The 18,046-nt window shown below is 38.2% G+C and overlaps 1 protein-coding gene across 1 annotated transcript in view; it reads left to right on the top strand.

The window, feature by feature from the left end:
- LOC149181667 (SNF2 domain-containing protein CLASSY 1-like) overlaps positions 1–18,046 on the top strand; it is a 173,418-nt gene that overhangs the window by 106,118 nt on the left and 49,254 nt on the right. The window contains exons 3-4 of the mRNA XM_089416667.1: positions 1,101–1,166; positions 1,411–1,664. Coding sequence (XP_089272793.1) covers positions 1,154–1,166; positions 1,411–1,664 — 267 coding nt within the window. The 5' untranslated portion in view covers positions 1,101–1,153. The remainder of the gene's footprint in view (positions 1–1,100; positions 1,167–1,410; positions 1,665–18,046) is intronic.

Below are 18,046 nucleotides of genomic sequence, written 5' to 3'. Positions count from 1 at the left end.
CGAATCTGATCGGAAAATTCGAATCGAACTTAATCGTTGTCGAACTCGAATTCGAACTCGAACCGTGTGACATAGCCCCACAAACCACACACATGATTTTACAGACTAAGGACCTTCTATCGTTGTCGAACTCGAATTCGAACTCGAACCGTGTGACATAGCCCCACAAACCACACACATGATTTTACAGACTAAGGACCTTCTAGCAGAGCCTCTGACATTAGAAAATATATTCAAGTGCTTAGAAACTCCATCCTCTCCCTCCTTTCATTACGCTAAGTGGGAATAAGCTTAGAAGGCTCCATATCTATCAGCAGGAAAGGGTCGAGATGATTTGCAGAGGGAGATAGGGTAATTTCCCAGATCGATTTGTTCAGAAGTGAATAAATAATTGATGGAGATTCGCTAGTGTTAAGTAAGCAGTTTATGTAAATTCTCAATTTGCTGAAGAATTAATAATAAAACCCTCGGATTCGATCTGAAGAACTAGTTTTACCTTCAGGGTTTTTGCAGAGACGTTTTGTCCAAAAATATTGTCAATTTTGTGATTGGTTTTTCTCCAATTTCCGTAGTTTATTTTTGATGAATATTGCAATCGTGTTTTTATTCAGTGTTTGCAGTAAAATAATTTTGGTCATAATTAAATACATCGGATAGTTACCCATTGATTGCAATAAGTGATATTTTAATTGATTTTTAAGATGGTATTAGAGCAGATTTGAAATGCTGGGGTTTACTGGAGTATATTAGAATAGGGGTTTGCGAGTGATCATTTTATATCCTTAACGAGTTGCATGGGTATGTTGATCTCGTCGTTTTGTTGTTTCAGTTCAAGATATCTTCACATGCATTGAGTGGTAGTCTTTAATTTGTAGATTGCGCTCATAATTAGATATGTTTTTCAAGTTGAATTGTTGATGTCGGGGTGCATTGACTGATGGAAATTTGACACATTTCTATTTGATTGTAGGACAACCAGCGTTTATCCTTTCATGTATGTATGAAAGCATGCATGATTCCCTTGAAGTTTAGAATTGTTAGACTTCTTTGCAGATATGAGGGTTGATTAACATTTTAATACATTTTTCGTTTTCCTGCAGTAGTGGATTTGATCTAGAGAAGCCGAAAGACACATCCACATTTGAACGCATCAATGGAGAAACTTTGTAAGTACATTTATTATTTGATAGTATGATTAAAATTTTAGGTAGTGTCACTGTTTTGTTGTGTTATACATCATAATCCCTATGAAAATCAGATTGTAACAGTTCATGGGAAAAATTAAGTGAGCCATTGTATCAAGATTATCATTGAATTATCGAAACAATATCTAAGAATTTGTCTTATTACTCTTGTACATATCAATTATTTCACACAATTTAAAAATTATGATTCTTTTTGTTGTGTCAGTGTTGGAGGCATTTGATTGTGGATCATGGTGGGATGTTGAGGAACTCAGAATTGAAGGGGGCACACTTATTTCTCATTTTCAAAATCTTGGGCAAGAATATGACAAGGAGATCTCCATAGACCATCTCAGACTTAGATCAAGGAAAGCAAATGAGAATGACTGCATAAACTTCTTGAAACCCAATATAGATGTATGTGCCTTTGCAGTCCACCCAAGTGCCAAAACCCATAATTCGGGATTCACTCAATTCTCTGTAAGTTTGTTCTTGTTTGGTTTCCAATGTAGATCATATTTTGGTTACCAAATTTATTCTAATTGTGCCTCTTGTTTCTATATTTTAAATGACCAAAATGTAACATGGAATGAACATTCATATCTAAATAAATGTCATTTCCATGTTAGTTTGAAATATTTTGGCTTATAATATAATTGTCTCATAGCCACCTATGTTATTGTGTGTTGGAAATGCTGACTTTGTTTCGTGGGATGTGAAATTGAAACCAAACTAGATGAAATATAAGCAAGGGTGGCATATTTTAAAAAATGGCTTATAGTTAGGTTCCCACTGTTGTTGCAAAATCTAGCAGACATTGTGAGGCGACTCACAAGGCCTTGTAGCAACAATGAGAGAGATTGTTACTGTCACCTCAACAATCTTCCTTCTCCTCTTTAGTGGAATTTCACCACAAGGGAGGCTTCTAAGTTTTAGAATTCAAGGTGATGTAGATATATGAGGTTAAGTGAAGACAATCTTTAATGGACAAAGGCTTAATTCTTCTTGATAAGGAAAAGCATATCATGCACCTAGGATTTTTTGTTACACAACAAGGGAGTACCTAGACATAAGAGTGAAAGAAAGGGTTTGCTAGGATGTTAAGTCAACAAAAAATTAGAGCAAACCAACCTCATGTTGAATCTAGGTTAGGATTAGGGTTTCCAAGGCACACAATTACCTAGAGAAGGATGACGACAACCCTCGCAAGGGAAGATTTACCATTGATAAGTCTAGACTTTGCATTAAAAAGGATTACGAGGATAAATCTTAGGTTTTCCTTCTACAAACACTCATCCACAATGCCCTAAATCAATTCGGCCCTAGGAGAAAACCCTAGCGATTTGCCTTAAAGGTCTAGGAAAATAAAAGGAAGAGAAATATATAGTTTTTCAACATTTTGGTCAGCACAAAATTTTGTTAGTGCCTAATCCTAATTGGGTAATGGATTTTTAGGGCAACTTTAAGAGATAAGTGACAAATGATTGGAGTTAGGGGGAAACTATTTTTTCCACTTAATAAAACCCTAACTATATTTTCCATGAGGGGAGAAATTAAATAGGAGATGCACACTAGGAGTTATCCTATGTATTTCAAGGAAGAAATATTTAACATGCAAAAACTAACCAAGATTTTCCATAAAGAATTTGCATTTAGACATGGATCAATTTTTTCTTCCTCCTAAAAAAAGTGTAATTTTGTTTAATTTTTTGGAATGGTACAAAATTACATTTTGCATATACACATCACTATGTATTCTAAATGAGATCTTTGTGGATCTATCAAATTGACTAAGCCTTGTGAAGAAGTGTTTATCACTTCCCTGTGATTACATGTTCAGAGTCTGTATAATATAGAAGATGTAAAGTGGAATGTCACCTTTAAAAATTGTTCAAAAAATGTATTGTATCACTATCAAGAGATAGAAATTGTAACAAAAAAGAAAAGGAGAGAACAAATAATTAGGAGCTCATAGATTTGACAAGTCTACTTCCCTTTATAAAGGACCTATGATAATATTCAAAAGATTTGTGTTTTGCTGCTAAAAAATATGCCATAGATACAACTCAAGAGCTAACTCGATAAGCAATCCGCTTGAGTGTTCCTTTCCCTGAAAACATGTGCACATAAAACATTGTCAAATGTTGATTTTATCCTCAAAACCTCATCTAAAATTGGGGCAAGAAAAATATTTCTACATAGTTGTGCACCATTGATCCAATTAATCACTAGAAGAGAGTCACCAAAAACTTGAATTTTATTGCATCCTTTCTCTTTTGCAAATCGCAACAAATATTTGCATGCCAAAAGTTTTGCTCCATTATTAGATCTCTTGCCAAAACCCATTTTAATTTTATAGAAATGTTTCTTAGAGAGATATAAGATAACTCCACCTCCACTTTTCATATTTTCTTCTTGTGATGCCCTGTCAAATTATACCCACGGGGTTGATTTATCGGGCTCCTCTGTTTTGACACACCAGGGATGGGAGAGTTCTTTGGTTTGTGGATAATGAGATAGGGTTGCAAGGCCTTACCCAACCACACATAGAGGAAAATATGATAAGTCCTAAAAGAGTGCTTTGTTTTGAGCTAGGCAGAGTCCCCAACACTTGATTAATGACAAGGCTCGAAAAATTCTAGTTGTTGGAGAAGGGCACCAAGATCTCCATGCCTCCTCTATGAAGATGCCATTCTAGATGCATGCCCGTTTGAGGGTCGAGCGATAATTGTTCCAAATCTGAATAGTAAATGTGCACCTTAGAAGAAGATGGGTAATTGATTCTTCATGCATTTTACACAACTAACACAACCCTCAACCTATTTTAAATCTTCGTTGCATAATATCCCAAGTTGGAACCCTATTTTCTAGCACACACCACATAAAAATGCGAGATTTAGCTGGGCATTTAGCTCGCCACACTTATTTCCACCACCATTTTGGTTCTTCCATAGCTCTATCTATGTTTAGTCAAATATAATCTAGCATTAGAGAATATGATCCAAAAGGGGAGAATATCCAAACCAATTCTTCTTCCCTATCTGTTAGTCTAATATGGCTATCTTGGAGCGCCTCCAAATATCTTGACCAGTCTTCCTATTAGGATTCCTTAATTCGAAGTTGCACTGCAGACTTCCATCCTTCCCTCCAAATCGATGAATTTGCAGGATTTTCCAGATGTGATAGCTTTAAAATATCCGAGTCTCTTAAGAATTAAATAAGAGCTTGTGAGAAGATGTGTCTCTCCCTACTAGCTAGGGGTCAACCCCTATACTTACTGTGCTTTTGTTGCCAACAAACCAAGCCAGACCCAAGCCTATGAGGTCGAAGGAGTTCAAAGCAAGGTTACTTGGGAGCGGGAGCGACATTTTCAGAAGCTCCTAGTTTGTCAATGATTCCGAGAGCGTTTTTTATATAATATATATTTTTATGTTTTTTATATTTTGATGCATATATGTCAACAAAAGCATGTAGAATGATAAATTAGATATAAAAAAACATAAAAAACATAGATTGAACCATGTAACAACAATCATCTAGAAGTTATAATCTTCATCAACCACATCCACAAGTTAGTAGCATAGTAACATACAACATTTTGAGTCTCATGATTCATCAATATTAAAGTTTCAAGCTTTCAAAATTCAAAATATAACATTTATCATCATTGATCACCAAAGTTGTACTTGTAAGCTAAGTGTAACCATTACAACAAATAATATCTAACATGAAATGAAAATTGAAATGTTATAAAATGAAATGAAACAACTTTCAACTTTCACAAAGCATCATATTCATAATTCATTATTAATGAGTTATAATTGCCAACTTCAAATTTCAAACTTAAATTGTAATATATTGTTTACAAAAAATATCGTAATAAATATGAAAGAGGCAATAGTTATAAAAACTACTAGACACTGGACAAGATAATTGCCGCCACGAGAAATGTCTAATTTTTTAGTCTTGTTGGAAAATCAGGATCTTTGTCATTAATATCACCCTCTAAGCATTAATATCCATATGTACCTTTGTCATTACCTCCGGATCTGTATAGGGACCTTTGTCATTAATATCACCCTCTAAGCATTAACATAAGATAGAAAAAGCATAGCATGTCAAGTCAAGATTTTGTTTGAGTGATGCGTGCATTTTTTGGAGGGTCCTAATAGAGGAGTTCAACAACCAATGTCACTAACATCAAGGTACATAGAGGGATTGGTGCTCTCGATTAAATACAAGTTCCATACACTAATACATGACAAAATCCCATGGAAACAATGCAATCCCCCCAATCCTAAAATCCTGAAAAATTGATAAGTCTACTGGATTTTGAATGAAATCTAAAATTCTACTTTCTCCATACGAAATCCAATGAGGTCGGAACCACTCTCAAACATCCAGAGTCATTTCATGGTAATGTTAGAAATTTAAGTAAAAGGATGAAAATGAAAATTAAGGAGAATGTCACTTTTACTTTAAGAATTTAACATTACCATGAATCGCATATCAAATTGAATTTTGAATATTACTAAAAAAAATATTTGCAAAAAAGACTAAATGCTCCCGAAAAACCAGGGAGCCTTTTTTTTTGCTGGGAGCGTGCTCGTGAAATTGCTCCCTCGAATTGGGAGCGGGGTCGTGAGGGGGGGGGCGCTCCCTCGCAACCCTGGTTCAAAGTGGCCCTCCAAATGACAGAGATGTTTGTCCGAGTCTTTTCTACTCTTCTAATCTAGTCTTCGAGTGTAATTTGGAGTGACAACTATAGTCCAATGGCTATGGGATGATAGAAGTCGCCAACCACATTTTGCAACCAAGGATTTTGAGAAAAGAAAAATATATTTTAGCCCCCACCTTTTGAGAGATTTTGGTGTTGCCATCCAATTCCACTTCACCGAAGGAAGAACATATTGTTCTTTATGGCCAACCCATAGGAACCTAAAGTAGAGTCTTCTTGCTTTTTCCAAGATACATTTGGGTATCCAAGCTAGAGACATCCAGTAAACTAGAGTTGCCTCTAAAACGTATTTTAGCAAGACTAGCCTTCTTGCTCTGGATAACCACCTGAAACAACAACATAGTTTAGCTAAAAGCCAATTCCAATCCTCTTTGTTGTAGCTATTTGGTTTGAGATGGAAGCCTAAATATTTTAGACCTTCAGCTGGAAATTTATGATCGAATGAGAAGTTCTACTTGAAGTACTAGTTTTCCCTATCATTCAGGTTGTGAAAAGGGATGGTGGATTTCTTGTCATTTATAATCATTCTAGTGGCTTTCCCAAATATAGGTAGAATTTCAAGAATCTCATTTACATCTCAAAAGGATCCATTACAAAAAATAAGATCTCATCTACAAAAAGTAGATGAGTAACAGCTAAAGCTTGAGCGATGATTTAACCATTGATCTCACCTCTCCTATTTGTTTCTTCTATTAGTATGCTTAATCCTTTTGCCACCAACATGGAGAGGAGAGGAGAAAGCAGACATCCTTGCCTAAGGCCCCTATGAGTGTGGAAAAAGGGGGATGCAAAGCCATTTATAAGAACTGTGAAAGACACATATTGAAGACAACTCATTATCTTAACACAGAGTTTGGACAAAAGCCTATGTGAGTTAAAAGGAGCTTGATATATAACCAATTGGCCCTGTCATAGGATTTTGAGAGGTTTATCTTGAGAATAACCTCTTTTATCTTATGCATTTTAATTCTATGTATGCCTTCCTGTACCACGTCAATTGCTTCATGATTTTGAGGACCTTATAGGAAGCCAAATTACGTCTTAGAGATGGATTTGGATAAAATGGGCTTCGGTATTATGGTTATAACTTTTGAGTGTGGAAAAAGGGGATGCAAAGCCATTTATAAGAATTGCGAAAGACACATATTGAAGACAACTCATTATCTTAACACAGAGTTTGGACAAAAGCCTATGTGAGTTAAAAGGAGCTTGATATATAACCAATTGGCCCTGTCATAGGATTTTGAGAGGTTTATCTTGAGGATAACCTCTTTTATCTTATGCATTTTAATTCTATGTATGCCTTCCTCTACCACGTCAATTGCTTCATGATTTTGAGGACCTTATAGGAAGCCAAATTACGTCTTAGATATGGATTTGGATAAAATGGGCTTCGGTATTATGGTTATAACTTTTGCAATGACTTTATAGATGCAATTGCACAGAGAGATAGGAATTAAAGCCTAGAAGAGTTCTAGAAAAAAATTTAACTAACCATCCATCAGGGCTTGGGGTTTTATCCCTTGAAAGGAGTGAAGAACCGATTTGAGTTCTGCGTCTGATACCTCCTTCACAAGTAATTGTTATCCTCCTCCTCGACAAAACTTGGGAAGGCTTGTTCTACTCGAATTATCTCTGCAAGAGAGACTCCTTTGGGTGCTTTGAAAAGTTCATGAAAATGATTCTTTCCAAGATCGACCAACTCTTTGAAGCTTGAGAGTTCATTCCCATCCCGATCCTCCAAGGACTAGATATTGTTGAAAGAATTGCAACCATTGACAAAAGCTTGGAAGAATTTTGTATTTTCATTGCCACTCTTCAACCAAATTTCCTTGCTTTTAAGTCTCCAAGCTACTTCCTTTGCTTCTAAGAGTGATATTCACGTACCGTCAACCCGAAACACTGCCTCCCTTGAATAAGAATTGGTGAATCCTTCATCCCCTTTATTTGATAATGAGAGTAGCTCCTTCTCTACTTTTTGAAGTTCAAGATCCTTTTTTGAAGGCCCATTCTTTAGAAAGACTTTTTGTGAGTTTGAGGTTGGTTTCAAATTGGCTTGCTGTAGAAGTTCCCACATGGAGGTCATAACTTTTCTAGTGCTTATTTACAGGAGAAACAAATTCCTCTGCTTTTAACAAATGGGAGTTCATTTTGGAAGGGCTTGTTGGCTTGTCATCTATCCCTTTGACTTCCTTAAAAATTGGGGAGTGATTAGACTCCCCCCCACTACCAACCCATTGTTTGATCAGATGGAAACGCTCAAGTAAGTTTTCAAAAAAAAAAACAATTGGTTCTTTTTGTAATGCAATCATCGTCTGTTCGACAGTTTCTCCAAGTCGCCTTGAGCTTCATCGGTTTGATATATACTAACTTGGAGGATAACAACTTACGAGTAAAGAAATTGGCTAGAGGATCCAGTTTAGCCCTCTAACCCTAGAGCTCAGAAACGCATAGGGAAAAGTTGAGATCCCCACCAATAATCAGTGAATTTGAATTGACCAAATATTTTTGAAAAGAATCTATCCCAAAAATCCATCTTGTTTTGGTATGGGCCATAAAGATTGATGAGAGTCAAGGAAGTTTCAAGTTCTTTGGATAATAAATCGATAACTAAACCAAAATCAACACTCTAAGAATTGGAGACTCTGGAGTGCCATCCAATAACAATACCCTTGGAACCACCTTTGACATTGAGGCCTATAAATTCCACCCACTCAAGATAGATTCCAGTGATTTAGAAACAAGACAACCATCCCCCAAAGTTTCTTGAAGCAAGATCTAGTCACGTTTGTTTAATTCAATTAATCTACAAAAAACATGTTTTTTGGAGGAACATGCTAAACTCTTGTAGTTGAAAGAAATAATTTTCATTGGGGAACATTGTTGAGGGCTATCATTGCTCTTAGTGCCCCATGAATAGATTGTTGTTTCCTTCAACAAGTTCCTCTCGAGCCTTTTCTTTGGATTTTAATAGATGAGATTTCCTCCCTTTCCCTTTGGCCCCATGATTTGATAGGGAGAGTTTACCAAGCCCCCATGCAATTCTTTCAGGGACAGAAAATTGTTTGGGATCGAAGGTTGCACGCGATTTCCTCCTCTAGTGCATTGTTAGAAAGGTTTTGTGACACCGAAATCACTAGAGAAGTGAAATTGGAAACAACACTTAGGTAAGGGCAAGTGGGGTTTAGAGGAGGGGGGAGGAGACAAGTGGATTCAAGGAACGAGAAGGGAAGACAAAATATTCCAAACCCCTAGAACCCCTTTCAACTTAACATGAGCTTAACACGAGAAACAGGGGAAGAGGAAAAAATAAAGATCTAAAATGTTTGAGTACCTTCATGTGGTCGCTGCATCAAGTCCTCTTCTGCCTGGTCTAGAAGGTTGTTGTCCTTTGAATGAAATGCTTCCACCTATATTTGTGGACATCCAAGACCAGTTCCTCAACCCTTAAATCCGAGATTAAAGGGCGTTGATTCTTGGTGTTTCCCTTCTTGGAATCATAGGGCTCTTTGTGCAGAGGGAGCATGTAGTCTTTTGCTAGCTGTCCATACTTGTGACATCAATGATACCTAAAGGGGACTCCCTCACAGTTGAGAATCTGCCATTGGCATTCATGCTTGCTAGACCATCTTGTAGAATTATATTTACTAGAATTTTGGCCATAGACTTGTTCCTTGTTTGTTCATAAGATGTATCATGTTCCAAATAAAAACCTAAAGAATTCTGAAGGTCTTTAAAGATCAGGTTGTCCCAATATAAAAGGGGGGGAGCCCTGGTAACTTGACCCATATTGGGACGACATCCATTCATTCTCTGCTTGCATCAAACGAGGGGGTCCAAAATTTGAAAAGAACCGGGGTAGAGGTGATATGCCAGGCCTTTTGTGTCGTCCACAGGGATTCTTTTCTGTCCAACGTTTTTTGTTAGGAAGAGGTATCATCTTGTTTCCTTTAGGACATGGATCCTGGCCTGCTTTGTCTACACTTCCATTTGAGTTTCGCCCTTCACTTCTTGCTGCAGCCAAAACTTCGTTTATGAAACTATTGGTGGTTGGATGTACGGTTTCATGAAGAGGGAACGGACTGATAAATGGCAGAGAAGGTTCTGCATTTAGCTGAAAACCACCTAAGCTTGAAAATCAACTGATTGGCATAATGGTTCTGATGTGGGGAGACCCCTTGACAAACCAAAATTAAGAAAACCACTCTAACCCACCAGCAAAGAATCTATCTCATGACTGGAAAGATTAAAAAAGATAGGGGAAGGATGTGTGGAGAAAGTACCCAGCAACCTTGAGGGGGGTAGGACTCGTACCTCCACGGTAGAGACAAGGTTTTGTGAAAACCCCAAGTTTGGGTCAACCAAAAAAGAGACATTTGCATCGAAGTCGTCTACTTGGCCTTGGACCTCTATTGTGTCTAGAGCTATTGAAGAGGATTGGGGAAACATAGATAAGCCCACCACATCCATGTTGCACAAACCGACTGAGCTAGGAAAGAAGTCTTGGGAGGTTTCCCATATTGGACCATCTCCTTTGCTTCTGCCTCGTAGTCAATGAGCTCTTCCTCCTCTATTATTCCACCTTCTGCCAAATCATCAAGGTCCCAGGATCTCAACTTCCTACCCACCTACATTGCTGCTAGCTTTGACAACCCTCTATTTATAGATTGTCTATACAAGCCCTGTCTACCTTTCCTCAGATTGTAAGAGTCCTCCGTTTACTATTTTTGTGGTCGCACTCTAACATTGGATTTGACTGCAAACCCTCAACACCTCCTCAGACCTGCAAACCCTGGTCCAACTCCCCAATTGTCATTATCAATTCTAGCCTTATGGTTATCATGATGACTATAAAAGCCTTCCATTTAGACATGGATCATATAAAAACCCTAGAAATAATTCAAATATATATAAAACAATGTAAATATAGAATAAACCAACAATTCTTCCATGAAAAGGCTTTCTTTCAATCCCAAAAAGACATCTCAAAATCACAAACCAATCTTAAATATCAAAAAGATAAAACAAATAACATCTTTCTGCGTAGCAAGTTATGTAAAGGCTAAGTTGAGTGTTAGAAGAGAGGTTGGAACTCAAGTGTGATGATGAATAGAGTCAAGTGAATTACTCTATTTATATGAGGCCTATCACTCACTTTTACAAATCAAAATTAGACTACAAACCCTAAAACAAGTCTAATTTCAAGTGGTCATCAAAATACAAGGTTACAAGTCAACCCCATAGCTCAAAATAATAAAAGGATGCCAATAAGGCCCACGGGTATGAGCTCTAAGGGTTAGTTGAATTGGTCGGGTCCTCATCATTAAAGTACCTTTGTTATTGACAAGTCATGAGTTCAATTCTCTCGACACCGTCGAGGTCAGGATCTGTGGTTGAGATGATAATTAGTGATCCCTTTAGGTGGATTTGCCTAGTACAAATATTTCGTGGACGTAGCAACCACTGATCTCCAGGGTCCATGAACCACATAGAAAAAAAAGAAAGGCCACACATGTGAGTCAATACTGTCCATAAACATGACATGATGCCCTTTTTTGGCAATAAATGTTGTAAAAGTGAATGGATGGGCTAGTGGAATGTCCCATCACCATAATCACCTTTAATAATTGAGGGGAAGCCCTCAAGAAGTGCCTCAAAATGCCTCCAAGTGTGAAAACCATGCTTTGGGTACTCTATGTCACCTTGTCAAGGGCTGGAAGGGCAACATGGCATCATCTCTCTCTGGCATTGGGGCTCCAAGTGCTAGTACAAGCCCTGCCTTGTCATATTTGGGATGACCATCATCTAGACTTTGGATGAAGCCATGCCCATCAAACAGTGTCAAGGCGAGCCTGGATGCAATCATCAAGAATCTCCAAAACCAAGCAATAGGAGCTCAATGTTTCAGCATTTGAGGGTGCTCTGAGGTGTCAACCATTTGTTGGAGTCTTCAAAGTGCCCAATGTTTTGCTCTAGAGGGGCAACACTGCATTTGCAATGTTATCAATACTCATAGGAAATGTAAAATGGCCTGGGCATGATGTATAGTGGAGACATGAAATGTTCCCTCAAGCCCTATGTTGTTGTGTGAACCACCACCTCGCAAAACCATCTCAAGATCAAGTGTGGGTTACCAATCATCCGGGCAATGACCATAGATGCATCGAAGTGGACTGTACTTGATTGTTAAAGGCATAATAATACTTCAAACTGGGATCACCTTCAAATATCTAACTAGACCAAGTCATGTAAGTGTTCCCTACCTGAGTGAGGGATGGATGGATGGTCAATACTATTTGGTTCGTTCAACCCCTAAGAGAAGGTAACATGTCCTAGATCAGTGATTTAATCCATAATTGTTTTTGATAATGTGGCAATGGAGGGGAAATGCTTCATGGCAAGGTTCCACGGTCATTGGACCAGTTGATGGAGGTCCATCATCTTGAGTGTACAGATGTGTGGAGGGAGCAATAGTGGAGGCATGAGTTCCACCCCGCTAGCATGCCTTTTAATTACTTTTGATAATGCTTTGATAAGGAGCATAACTTAGGTGCTCAAGTTTGGTTTTAATGATACGACATTTTATTTACCCCTTAATGAAGAGTCAACTCGCTGATCGAGGTTGGGAAATGCAAGGGTTCGTTTATTATGTGATGGAGAATCAAGTGCTTAGAAATCAAGTGATGGCTAATAAGGGGTTAGAGCTCATTGTAGGATTTTCCTGATGTGCTAATTAATGTTCTAGCCATCATTTGCATTTTAGCTTTTTTTTATTGTGGCCATCACATGCTTTTTCTTTTCTTTTAGCTGCATCAACCTATATGATAAAGTTTCTGGCCAAGACTCAATGATAAGGATATGACAGTGCCAATAATCATGAATCAATGACAATAAACTCAAAGGATGGATATGAATAAGGGGAATGGTGGAAAGCTAAGTAACATGACACCCCCCCCCTCGTGTCACGTATTTCATGTGTCAGACAAGACATGTGGGTGACACGTGTACAACAAGAGCTTGACTTATGTCATGTTCGTAGGACACTAGTTTGAATGGTGCTGGACATTAGCCCTACTAGTGTTCCAAAATTTGGACATGTGTCCAGTGAAAAAAGAATCTTAAGATCAATTTACCGCCTCATTCTTATGCAATTTAGTCATAGGTTTGGAGTTGTCAAAGGTTTTGGAGTGCAACTAAGGGCGATTTAACAATGTTAGAAGGGATTCCAAGTGTTGGGAAGTGGATTTGTGTTAGTTGGTGTAGCTTGGATAGGTGTTCTAGTTTCTATGGTGTCTATTTGTAATATTCCTAATTAGCTACGGCTAATTGGAATATTCAATTTTATTCGATTTTTGCCTTCTATAGTTATTTGTAAATAAAAAGTGAGGAAGGGGGAACATAACTCACTTTAGAATAAAAAGTCACTTCCTAGATAGCACAACGTTGTGACTTAAGGGGGAACCAAGGGGGCCAAAGGGGGACGCAGAAATGGGGCCCACGCAAACACATGGAGGGATTGCGCAGGAGGGAAGGAACACATGGCAAGAAGGGGATCACGCAGGAGAAAGTGAGCCTAGGGATTGTGAGAGGCAGAGGCTATAAAATAGAGAGGAACCCCCTCATTTGGGATCATTCTGGTTATGAGCATTTGTGATAGTCATTTCGACTTAGAGCACGCTGGTTGTTTAGCTAGTCTGCAGCACTGTTTAGTGCATTGAGTGTCTCCGTTCAGAGATCTCACCCTTAGCCCTGGGGGACTTCGAGTGCCTGCTCGGGCAAGGTATTTTCATTGGCATTCCAGTAGTAGATTCATCAGCATTTCAGCAGCAGTTTCATCAGCATTTCAGCAGCAGCTTCATCAGTGTCTTTAAGGAATTGTGAAGAACCCCAAGGGGGTGATTTTCGGGGGTCGACCATTTCAGAAAAGTTTTCTGGGTTTTTTGAGTAGTGTCCGATTCCAGAGTTTCAGCCTTTTCTGAGGAAGGGATCAGCCCCAAATCCTCATTCGATTTCCAGCAGCAGCAACATCAGCACGATAGTTTTCTAGCAGCTAGGACGCAGATCAGTGTGAGGCCATTCCAGGAAAGCTTTCTGGGTTTTTCTGGGTTTCTTGAGTAGAGCCCGAATCCAGAGTTTCAGCTTTTTCCGAGGAGGGGAGCAGCCCCAAATCATCATTTGTTTTCTAGCAACAACAACAACATCCCACGCAGAGAGGCCATTCTTGTCATTCTAAGAGTATTTTTTCACTTGCCTTGTGCAAGTCGAGGTGCCATCTATCTAATCCCCTCTTGTACTCATTTATTGCTCAGTATAATAAAATGGCTTAGCATTTCTCGCTGAATTTCTTGTGTATCTGCTTATATTTCTGGTTTACGTTATTATATGCTGTCCTTGTGTCATGTGATAGGTGGAAAGTGATAAGTATGAAAAAGGTATGGACACGTTACTTCAGACCAAGTTTTCTGAGTGGTGTCCCTCCTATAACCCCATGGTCTAGCGTCCTACTGAACTAGGGTCAAAAACTAACCTCCCTGGTTAGTTGAGAGGACACGTTTATAGTCATGATCGGTTAATCATCTCGATCACCCCCTAATCCATGTTGTGAGGTGTTTTCCCAGTGCAAATGGTGGAGGAGTATGCTATATCATCATATACTAAGCAATGTAGGGTTGTTGGTTGGCTGGTTGGTTGTTTGAAAGAGTAATTTTTTTTCCAATGGGGTTATCCACTTTTTGATGGGTAACATCTGGCTCCAACTCGAGGACATGTCCTCATCCAACTCAAGGACATGTGCTCATTGTAAAGTGCATGAACCATATGCTCGAATGGGGAGTTCATGAGAAATACAATGTTCTAGTATTAGGCTTGCTGACCTTTTAAATGCACACTTAAATCAACTTGTTTGATAGCATGTGAATGGGTATTGATCGTCATTGTTGCGATTATATGAAATATAAAACAAACATGGAAGGAAAAATTAACGAAATGTCATCTAATCTTGTATGCAAACACATTAGCATGAATACTTAATAATTCGGTTGCACTCACAAAAATGTAAACATACAAATCCAATGCAACTATCCAAATATGAATGCATTAGGTTCCATTAAACAAAGTAAGGTGTTTGCCTCGAATAGGAGAGGGCAACATCTCACAATCAAGTTTTACAATGTAGAGATACCTAACCCTTACTTTTCCATAGATCCTAAGAGGATATGGGTTGTTGTTGACACGTACCCATGGACCGTAAAAGGATATGGGTTATTGATGAGGACTACAAAGGCACCAACTTGAAAATCCTTTCCTTGGCTTTGAACCCATTGTTTATGTTTTAATGTTTTGGAATGTTTGTTTCTTATTCTTGTTGACAGGGGTTGTTTTGATTTGACATACATTCCTTGATGTTGACTCAACTTGCTTGGGTCTATCACTAATCTTTGGCTCAAAGTGTTTTTTTAATTTTATTTAATTGTTTATTAATTTTTTTAGGAATGTAGGTCTTTGGGAGAGGATTTCCACATGATCAGGCATGTGGGGTTCTCTATTCAGAATAAATGGTTTCTCATCCACGATGGGTATGGTGGAGTATGACAAATCCATCTATAGTTTCCCACCTATAGATGCACACCATTTCTTGGACACAAGCATACCCCAAGCATCTGGCACATCAACAACTAGAATATCCATTAGCACTATCCTTATTAGTAGCCGGTATTTAACTTCCTTCATCAAACCATACACAGGGATAAACTTTGACTCAAAGCCACACATATTCCTATATAGTCTAGTGATTTGCATTTCCAACTAATTCATGACTCTTAAAGGTGTAGCGTTTGTCAAGGCATTGTAGTTAAGCATAAAATTGTGTAAGATTAGATTATTTACTACTAGAGATAACAAGAAGGGCATATGCCCTCCATTTTGTAAATTGTTGTACATGTTTTGAAGGATTACATGGGGGCCTTGGAACTCCCTTTCAAGTTTAAGTCCCTTTCTAACTTTCCCTCTTTGGGGTTCAAGTTTAGCTGATTCTAATAGCGACACTTGCACATTCATCTTTGCTAAAATACTTCCTAGGTCAACATCCAGGGACATGTTAGGATTAGGTGCATTGGGTTTTAGGATGCTCTTAGGAGGTGGGGGTAGAATGCCACTCTTTTGAGGAATACTATTATTGATAATACTTGCTTGAGGGTGGTTTTGTTCATTCTTTCTCCTAGAGTAATGCAAGCCTTTAAACTTCCTCCCTCTTAAACAACCATGATTAGTTAATCACGATCATTACTAGGTTATTCAATGGTTTCTTCATGCTCTTGTTGAGAACAAAAGAATGATTCACCCAACAAAGTATTAACTGGAGCATTATCATTTATCGTATTAAGATGTTCTCGACTTTCCTCTTCTTCCATGTGTTTATATGGGCGCTCTTCTTGACGATGGAATTTGTTACATGTGTGACACCAAGAGGGTCCTTCTTGACCAGCCACGTTAGTTGGGGCAAGAGTATTAGGCACATTTTGTTGTGAGACATTATTTCCATTGTAAGGGTTCTTGTTGGGTGACCTATCTTTATTAAATTATGGTTTGGGAGGGATGTTTTGTTGGGAACCTCTTTCTCTTTCTAATATAGAGGGATTGTTCATCATGGCTAGTTGCCCTTGGATTAGCTTAGTGGTCACTTTATCAAATTCTTGGGAAAAAACTTGCAAGGTAGGGTCAACTTCGGCAGTAGGCTTAACTTTAACTTCAACATTAGCTCTTTGGTAGGAAAGCAAACCAGTCTTGGATGAGCTTATGTTATGTTCAATTTTCACAGCTAGGACCTTAGCTTCGTCCAAGGTCTTAAGTCCCTTGTCCTTTAGAGCATAATGCAAGTGTTTGTGGAAAACCTCTATGTATATGTCAAACACATTTTGATCAACTAGCTTGTATAGGAGAGGGACTTCCTTGAGTAATTTGTCAAATATTTGTGTAAACTCTTTAGCAGTTTCATTCTTTGTTTTCTCGACTCCCTAGAACTTATCTATAAGTTTTATGCCTTCTTTGACCATGGCCCATCTTTTGTCGAATCCTTGATGGAAATGGTTCAAGATTTAAAGGGTACCTATAGGAAAATCTAAGTAACAATCCCTAGCACTTCCTTCTAAGGACATGATAAACAACATCATCACAACATGTTCCTCTTCAATTAACTTTCCACTAACAACCCAATAAAATGCCCTTGCATTAGCTTATTGGTAACTTTATCAAATTCTTGGGCAAAAACTTGCAAGGTAGGGTCAACTTGGGCAGTAGGCTTAACTTTAACTTCAACATTAGCTCTTGGGTAGGAAAAGCTAACCAGTCTTGGATGAGCTTATGTGATGTTCAATTTTCACAGCTAGGACCTTAGCTTCGTCCAAGGTCTTAGGTCCCTTGTCCTCTAGAGCATAATGCAAGTGTTTGTGGAAAACCTCTATGTATATCTCAAAGATATTTTGATCAACTAGCTTGTATAGGAGAGGGACTTCCTTGAGTAATTTGTCAAATATTTGTGTAAACCCTTTAGCAGTTTCATTCTTTGTTTTCTAGACTCCCTAGAACTTATCTATAAGTTGTATGCCGTCTTTGACCATGGCCCATCTTTTGTCGAATCCTTGATGGAAATGGTTCAAGATTTTAAGGGTACCTGTAGGAAAATCTAAGTACCAATCCCTAGCACTTCCTTCTAAGGACAAGATAAACAACATCATCACAACATCTTCCTCTTCAATTAACTTTCCACTAACAACCCAATAAAATCTGTGCATATGTTTTCCAATGGTGATATAATTAGTACCATTGGATGACTGTGAGGCCATACACTGGGTCGATCTATTGCAGAGGAGAGGAGAGAAATTTTCCAGAGGTCAAATTGCATCTATAAAGAGCGAGATTCAGGTGCTAGGGAAGATTTTCAAAGGAGGCTGAATTGTTCCAGCCAAATCTTAATTTTCGAAGAGGCCAAATTGGAGCCAGCTGAATTTTCGAGAGGATTTGTAGCCAGGGAATCCTCAAAAGGAGGTCGAATTATCTCAATTGTCAATTTACCAGGTTTTTCCAACATAAATTAATGTAAACTTTCCTTAGTATTATTAATAAATTT

This window comes from Pinus tabuliformis, chromosome 3_2 (assembly GCF_031772625.1).
Source record: "Pinus tabuliformis cultivar Carrire ecotype Pingquan chromosome 3_2, CPIR1, whole genome shotgun sequence".
NCBI classification, from domain to species: domain Eukaryota; kingdom Viridiplantae; phylum Streptophyta; class Pinopsida; order Pinales; family Pinaceae; genus Pinus; species Pinus tabuliformis.
Note: the sequence above shows the minus strand (reverse complement) of the source record. Positions and strands in the feature narration are given on the sequence as shown.